Consider the following 8,475-nt stretch of genomic DNA (forward strand, 5'->3'; position numbering starts at 1 on the left):
AGCAGAAATTAACTGTGGACTTTGATTGGAAGGATATTTCAAGCTCATGGGCCTGTACAGAATTTATTTCTTGCAGCATACTAACAATTCCCTAGTGCAATTATCTCTGAAAAAATTGGCCATGTTAGCCTGCTGCAGATAAAATAATGGAATCCTATGACACCTAAAAGATTAACAAATTTATTATAGCATATTGATTTTTTAGTCTTCAAGGCCTCACAGTACTCTTTGTTCTCTCATATTTTACAAAAAAGGTTTGGGAGTTAATGCAGTGAACTTCTTCTGCATTATGGAAATGGAAGATGATTTAATTTGGAAAGAATTAATAATAATAATAATAATAATAATAATAATTTATTTCCCACCTCTCCCTGCAGATCGAGGTGGAATTGCAACAATAGAAACAACATTGCAAGATAAAAAACTACAATTTCATATAAAATTATTATTAGGACAGTCCTGTTGCAAAGTGGACAGCGGGGTTTTTTTTTGTCTGTGGGTAGTAGAAAATTATTCAAAGAAACCACTGACTGTTCTATAGTTGCTAACATTTTGATTGTCATGATAAATTATGAATTTCAGCTGCCTCTTACATTAAGGGCTTTAAAATAAAGGACATAGTCATAACTACTTCTACAAATTATCTCAGCAAAAAACAACAACAACAGTAAGATGAAATTGTGCTTATTATGATCTAATTATGCTCATATTAACATCAATAGTGAAAAGTATTTCTCGCATTTCTGATTCTGTTTGAAAAGAGAATGAAGTGGGACTAAATCTGCATGAAATTAATCAAGACAGCACATTTAAGAATACACTGAAACATTTCAGAAATACATTTGAAAGAAAAAGAATGTAGTACAAATCAATGTGTACAATCATTGTAAGCAGCAAAGACAGGCAGGGAGAAAGTGAGTGGTGTTAGTATAATTAAAAGCATGCCATGAAAACCCTATATCATTATTTGCGTCTGTCTTTTCCTAATAGCTATACTAACAGATCCCCTATGGACACAGAATTTTGTCTGATAAGGAAACTGGATTTCAAATTACAGTATCTGGAGAGATATTAATTCTAGAGCCTGGTACTACAGTTATGAAATCTAAGGTTTTTATCAACCTTGCTGCAGGGACGTAGCCAGGATTTTGGGGAGGGGGGGTCGAGACTAAGTGCCACCATATATTTTGTGATAAGATTAGGTTTGGTTGATATTATTTTTAACATTGATTAACGGAAGGGGGGGTCTGGACCCCACGGACCCCCTCCTTGGCTACGTCACTGCTTGCTGTTCACTACAAGTCCAGATGCTAAACCCATGTATCTAGTACTAGGTCCAAAAGAAACCAATGGGACTGAGGGAGGAGAAGAGGGAAATAACCATTCCATCCATATGTTTGCAAAGGCGAACAACACTGACAGACCTCATTCAACTGCAGCAGTAATCTTATTAAACTAGCTGACACAGAGGGGCTTGATAGACTGGCGAAAAGCGCCGGCCTGTATGCAGGGTGAGGACTGAACATCTCCACGCTCCAAGCCATTGCACTGCTGGTGTGCCATTTTGACATGTGCCTGACCATATGGACTGTGCAAAATTTGCATACAATGTTTTTGTGCTTGAAACAGTATTTTCTGCTCGTATTATTTCCTGCAGAGAAAATGCTGTTTCCTGCACAAACATACCATACATGGATTTTGTACAGAAGCCCCAAACTGCAAATAGTCGTTATTGTAGCAGGTAGAAAATGGCTAAAATTACTCATTGTTTCTTTTGAGAATGAAATAACCCAGATCTATCAACTATCCACATTAAAACATAACTTCTTCTGTGTGAAGTAAACAGAAAGCAAGAGCTGCTATGCCACAAACACAATACCGTATATACTTGTGTACAAGTCGACCTCATGTATAAATCGAGGGAAGGTTTTAGGGCCAAAATCATGGATTTTGATATGACCTGTGGATAAGTTGAAGGTAAAACTTAGGGGAGGAGAAGGTTTTAATATTGGATTGAGAAGGACGAAAGTGGAGGGAAATGGGGGCTGTTTGGTGGTCAGAGAAATATGGAGGAAGAGGAAGAAAGTGAAGAGAAAATGTTTTAACATTCAATTGGGAAGTGGAAGGAAATAGGCTGTTTGGTAGTCAGAGGAAATGCAGAGGGGGAACAGGATGAGAAGAAAAGATTTTAACACTGGATTGGGAAGAGAGGAAAGTGGAAGGAAATAGGGTGATCAGAGAGATCTGGAGGAGGGTGGGGTGAGGTTTTAACATCAGATTGAGAAGGGAATCACCACACACACGCTCCTGCCTTAGCAGCTCTTTCAGAAATAACTGTCAAGGTATGGAGAGTGGGGCATCGATGTCGCTTTTTTAAGGACCTTTCTAAGCAGTATTACTATTTGTCATTGTTGTTAACTGCCCTCCGGTTGATCTCGACCCGTGGTGACTGTATTGACCTATATATAAGTTGACCCTGGATTTTAGGGTCAATTTTTGGACATATATTTTTCAACTTATAGTTGAGTATATACGGTATTTAAACTTTTCTTTCAAGACATGCAATTTATATCCTTCTTGTAGTTAGTTGTAACAATATTGATGAGATGTGCATAAACCCGGGTTGTGGTTATCTAATGATCAGGCACAATTTATCTAGTTTTCTAAAAATCTGGTAGCTGTGAAGACCATATTAGATCTCTTTGGGCAGAATAGCGCTTGGGAATATAAATTCTATTAATTGTGATAAATTGTCTGTCTGACCCATTCATGAAGAATCACTATCATTTCACTTGTCAATGCCTACATTTACACAAGAATATCACACAAGAAGATGGTATATAGCCTCATTCCACTTCTCTTTCTCAGATACTCAAGAGATTTACCTCAAACATCTTCTACAATATAATAGCCCAACGTGTCATTTGGGAAGTTTGCAGGGTCTGTTTCAAACATATTCCATCTACACCTTCAAAAAAACTGTTCTAGCTTTATGGTGTTTTAATAGTTTACACGATAGAGCATAGTGTAAAACAAAAATGTACATAACAAATTCAAATGTGACTTTTTAAAAATGGCAATGGCCAGAAACACATTTTACAGTAAAATCTTGAAATCAAGTTTCTTTTTTTATATATCCACTAAATTATTTCAAATTGGCACAAGATTTCAAGTGTTTTTGCTATAAAGTGAAACACGTTGACGTTTGCTGTATGTAACGGTCACAGATTTTCAAAACAAAATTCATGGAAGAAACTTTAGTTCTTAATTTTGAAAAGCACACAAGCACAGTTTTAGTGCTTCTGCATTACACTCAACGTTCCAATGGGACATGTAAATTCTACCAGCTGAAGGAGTACAGGATTGTACGCTGTAGCTTCAAACACTGCAGTACTGCAACAGTGGCAAAGGACTGATTTTCTGAGCCTACAGCAAGCTAGGGATCAGATGGTGTTGGACAATAACTCCCATCGCCATCAGTGAGAGATTATGAGAGTTGCAGTCCAAGAAAATCAACAAGATTTTATTGTGCATCAGTGACCTAAAAACTGATTCCTAACAAGTGCTGTTTTGGATCAAGAATTCCCACAGGACTAGATAATTAAGCAGCATTCTAGGAAGCCAGAGATTTTAAGCAAAATCTCTTTTTTCCCTAAATCGTAACCATGTAAATTTTGAAGAAGATGGAAGTCATACGTATCAAATTTATAAATTTCATGCAGAAAAAAAACAGAAACATGGGGCTAGTTTCTTTCTTTCTTTTTTACATGAGGTTACGGACAGGGATAGATTTAACTCAGATTATGAGTTATATTCTATTACAAACTTTAATGGTAACAGTGTTATATCCTATTTTAATTTGTTGTCTCTGAATAACTCTAATGAGTTTTGAATACATCTTAAGAATTAGGAATATTTTACAGTGTCATGACAGTCACACACTTTCAGCATTTTTATTATTTTAATCATTTGACATGAATAGTCTAAGGAAGGAAGATGCACTCATGAAAGATGTTAGCGAATTAAAGAACTATCTGTTTTCACTACATCTGTTTTTGCGAGAATGACAAAGCAATAGAAGTAAAAGGTGTCCGATAGCTTTTGCTAAGAGGGGATTAGCAAAAAACAAAATGCTAAGATCTTATTTGCTTAGAAGGAAGGAATCTCAAGATAGAAGGAGACCAGGGAAAAAAAAGGTCTACAATGGTCAGAAACTGTTTTGAAGAAGCTCTGGCTGAAGAAAGGTTCTGTCAGATCCCTGGGAGAGCTGCCGAGTCTGTGAACTTACAGGAATCGATCGACTCAGATATCTTGCTGGAGAAGTAGAGAGCCCCGTATATGGTCTGTAGGTGCTGTACCCATCAGTCAGGACGTTGGGAGAATTGGCATAGCTGTTGAGGTTGGTAGCACTAGTGCCGCTCCTGTTGTACAGGTTGTTGTTCAGTTCATGGTAATTTCTGGCAGGCAGTTGTGCACTGCCATTCAAATGAGTGGAGATTTGGTTTACAGAATAACCTGTCCTAGAGGACGTTGTTGCCATTTTGCTCTCAGCATCATCTGAAGCAGCATACAGGTTCCCTAGAGAATTGGCTAGCCTGGAGTTTATGGAAATGCTGAATGGAAAACACATGCCGGGTAAAAAAATATACACACAAAATGTACATACATGTGATGATTAATGCAAGACACATTTTAAGGACACCAGTGGGAAAGTGATAAAATACCATCACAAACATTAATTGCAGGTAGAACACAGCCTAACAATGGCACAACTACTGGGAAAGCTTTACAGTAAGGTATGATGCAATAATGGTTGTTGGTTGTCATGGACTGAGTAAGTATAGATGAGCATGCTCTCTATAAGAAGGTGACATGACCAGGGACATCTGGAACTTACTGCAGTTTTCCTTGACAGCAACTCCTGACTGACTTACATACCATCTATCTGTTTATTAAACTTCTATTAACAGGTGAACGGTGCTTTTAGAAGGACAAACTCTTAGCATGAAGATTTTTAAACATATGGTCATAAGTATCACAGCTATAGTTTGATCAATACTTGAGGCCACTTCTTCAGATTATCCTACCAGTTTAGTGCCATCTGAAGTTCAAAATCACATGCCAACTATAGGACAAGGTCAAATATCTCAAAAATATTAATAGCCTTGAGCACAAAATCTAAAGTGCAGATGTATAAAAGGAAAGTCAGATTCAGCTGTTCCTCAGAATTGTTATTCTCCTCTTCTATTTCCCTCTTAAAAACAGTAAAGTAAGGCATACCTTTTTAAATTTGGGCTTGAGGATGGAGAATGCCTGCTTATTCTCTTTGCTGCAGGTGATACAGCAACTGTCACTCTGGAGGACTTCAGAGGAGATATAGACCCTTCAGTGAAAGCTGCAGAATTCAGTCTGAAAGAAATACAAAATTAAAAAGTAGCATCAAGACTACATTATTGATTTAATTAGCATTACTCCAATAGAAATAAGAAATACCTCTCAACAGCTTAAAACAACTTTCCAGAAATGGAACCTTAATATTCATCTTACTTGGATTCATTTAAGAAAAATCTCATCTTCATTCATGGCTATGATTCACTTCCATCTATTTATTTCTGATTGATAGGGGTGGCTGTGAATTCCTCAGAATGCAACTCATTAATTGCTCCTTCTGTATAGGGAGGCACTGAACATTATTATGATGTGATTAGCTGTGCTGCATAAGAGGAAGGGTGGAATTCAAAAGATCTCTACATACACAAAAGACCTCCTGGAGGCCTATAGTTTACAGTACAACCCACGGATCTCTGTGGGTCCAGTAACCACTGTTTCACTTACCCATGTCCAGAAAAAAAGGTCTGGAAATCTGGAGGTCCTCCAGCATAACTCTATGGTGAACTTCCAGTGGAAATATAGGATTCACTATTATCTACAATCTTTGCTAACTGCAGCAAGTCTGGGTATATATCCCTCTTGGATATAGGGGTCATACTGTATTTGATGATTAGAAGGTTTACTGGCATGGTTGTTTCTCCAACAAGTGTAAAGCAATTCCAACTGTTTGAAATTTCCAGCTGCAATAGAGTTTGTTGATATATACATAAGGTGTCAGCTCCTTCTTGCTGAGATACCTTGAAAATAGAGTTTATGCCACAAAACCAAATACACTTGATGAATTAAAGATTACAGTAGTAGAGAAGTGTTGCGAAATTACAAGAGAAACTGTGAGATTTGATGGTGGGAGCAATGCACTGCTGTGCATGGATGACGATTTGAACACTTTACATAAAATTGTAATTTAAGGTGGAATCTATAACTCTGATCAAATCATTATTCTAATGTTTATTCTTAAGTATAAAGAAGAAGAAATGTATTTACTTAGCTTTCATATAATCGCCATAGTTACTATTAGCTGTTAAAGGGTGTGTATATTTTGGGGGGATGCCCCATATATCTGGATTTCCTCAATTTCCACATAAAGGTACACAGAAAGCTGCCTTGTATCAGATCAAGTCTTTGGTCCATTTGAGCCTGTACTGCCAACTTTGACTGGCAGTGGCTCTCCAGGGATTTAGCAGACCTCTTTCCTAGCACTGCTTTAAGAATCGCCGCCTTCATTTATGGTTTCCCATCCAAGTACTATCCAGGTCTGACCCTGCTTAGCTTGCAAAATCAGAACAGGTGCATTCAAGATGTCACAGTAGCAATGCAATGAGTGTTACTGCTATCTATTGCCAACATTTATATTTTTGTGGGTTAGGTTGATGGAAGAGGTTCCTACCATTTGATTTTCCCTGGTGGTTTTCTTTATTTTCTTCTTACACTCTTTTTTCCTAAAGCCAATATTTTAAAAATTTAACAGGTACTCTTTTAACCTGTCATTGAAATATAAATTCTTTTAACACACATTCCCCCATGTTACAAGCCTGTAGTTGAACCACACAGATGGACTTCCAGATCGTCAATTTCTCAGTAATTTTTTATCAATAAAACTGACCAGGGTATCCTTTTGGACTGGGAAAGGCTGTGAAGGGAAAGGTGCAGTGTTTTTTGTTCATTCCTGCTGGACAGTATTTTGGAATACGCTCTGGGGAGACTGCTATCTTACCCTCTGGGCTACCATGGTATCAAAATTTGGAACAATTATTTATCTGGATAACTCCCAGAGTTGTAGCCCTAAAACCAGAGTTATTCAAAGCCCTGACACATACCACAAAGCTCTCAACTCCCATGCTATTTGACATCCACATGAAACCATTAGGATTTGGGATACAGTGCCACTAGCACTCTGAACAGCACTGTTCCAAGCTTTGATAACATGCAACAAACTTTGATACTCTGATAGCATACAGCTAACTTTACCACCACCACCACTACCTGGGAATGCTAGAGTACCATCTGGGGACAGTGATGGACTTAATTAACTGAAATTTATCCCTGACTGATCATCTTGGCTGGTCCAGAATCAGGGCTATAACTTCCTGCACCCTCAACATGCAGATCCACTGCTTGAACGTATACTAGGATCCTGATATCTGGATGGTGGCAGTGGCCAGAATTGCCTTGTATTAGTGTCTCATTCACCAGATGTGCTTTATAAAAATGCATAAACCTTTCCTACTGCAAAAGATTATAAATATGAATGAATACCAAAAGCAGTTATTTGAACAAGTTTGGTTTGGAATGCAGCTCTAACAAGCACCTATTCAACTAAAGATCAGTATTTGGCGAGTGGAAAAATTCAGAGGGTTAAAAGATCAGTAGTGAATTAAAATAGTAACACAAATTTCTTCCCCTTAAACTATAGAAATAAGTACATACCTGAAGGGCTGGGATATGGATCTGGTGTGCAGTTTCATATCTTCTAACCTAGAAAATCAATATTGTTTTACATTAAAAGCATCAGGCTTGAAAGACACAGGACACATAATTGATTTATTACTAGATTTCAACCATTTTATAGAGCCAAGGTAAAAAAATTCTTATATAACAATCCAATTAAAAGCACCACCCACATCCACATTGATAAAACAGCATTTATTAAAAGGAAAGTACTGTCAACCAGGTCCCTCTCCAAGCCCTACAAATGGTTTATGAAAAAGAAGAAGTCTTTTACCATGTTCATGAAGACCAGAAGCTAGGACTTCTGGGGAAGGAGCCAGCAGGTCACATGCCTCCACTAAGGCCTTCAATCTCATGTTCATACATTGTACTGCATCTGGTAGTGTCACCCCAAATAGGGGCTGCTTCAATAATCTTAAAGCAAGGAGGGGCACATAGAGCTAGAACCAGAACTCAGTGATTAAAGCACAATCTCATAATTAAAGTCCCAAGTTCTACCCCAGGTGCCTCTGGGATGGGGAGTGGGTGCAGGAAGAAAAACTGCCCCGATTTTGCCTGAGTACAGATGGGGTGGGATATAAGTAATTTATTATTATTATTATTATTATTATTATTATTATTATTATTATTATTATT

At 37.6% G+C, this 8,475-nt stretch overlaps 1 protein-coding gene and 1 long non-coding RNA gene across 6 annotated transcripts in view; one reads left to right on the forward strand and one right to left on the reverse strand.

Annotated features, from left to right (window-relative positions):
* Window positions 1–8,475, reverse strand: part of CDC14A (cell division cycle 14A) — a 123,682-nt gene that overhangs the window by 36,025 nt on the left and 79,182 nt on the right. For 2 of the 5 annotated variants that reach the window (XM_042463036.1, XM_042463032.1), the window contains 3 exons: window positions 7,819–7,866; window positions 5,281–5,409; window positions 385–4,613 (listed from right to left, as the gene is read on the reverse strand). In XM_042463036.1, coding sequence (XP_042318970.1) covers window positions 4,208–4,613; window positions 5,281–5,409; window positions 7,819–7,866 — 583 coding nt within the window. In that variant the 3' untranslated portion in view covers window positions 385–4,207. Of the gene's footprint in view, window positions 1–384; window positions 4,614–5,280; window positions 5,410–7,818; window positions 7,867–8,475 lie in introns of those variants that run through there. The other 3 variants (XM_042463034.1, XM_042463035.1, XM_042463033.1) reach the window with 2 other exon arrangements.
* The window catches only part of LOC121928403, a 33,974-nt gene that overhangs the window by 19,467 nt on the left and 6,032 nt on the right, over window positions 1–8,475 (forward strand). The gene's annotated exons all lie outside the window — the stretch shown is intronic.

This window comes from Sceloporus undulatus, chromosome 4, assembly GCF_019175285.1.
Source record: "Sceloporus undulatus isolate JIND9_A2432 ecotype Alabama chromosome 4, SceUnd_v1.1, whole genome shotgun sequence".
NCBI classification, from domain to species: domain Eukaryota; kingdom Metazoa; phylum Chordata; class Lepidosauria; order Squamata; family Phrynosomatidae; genus Sceloporus; species Sceloporus undulatus.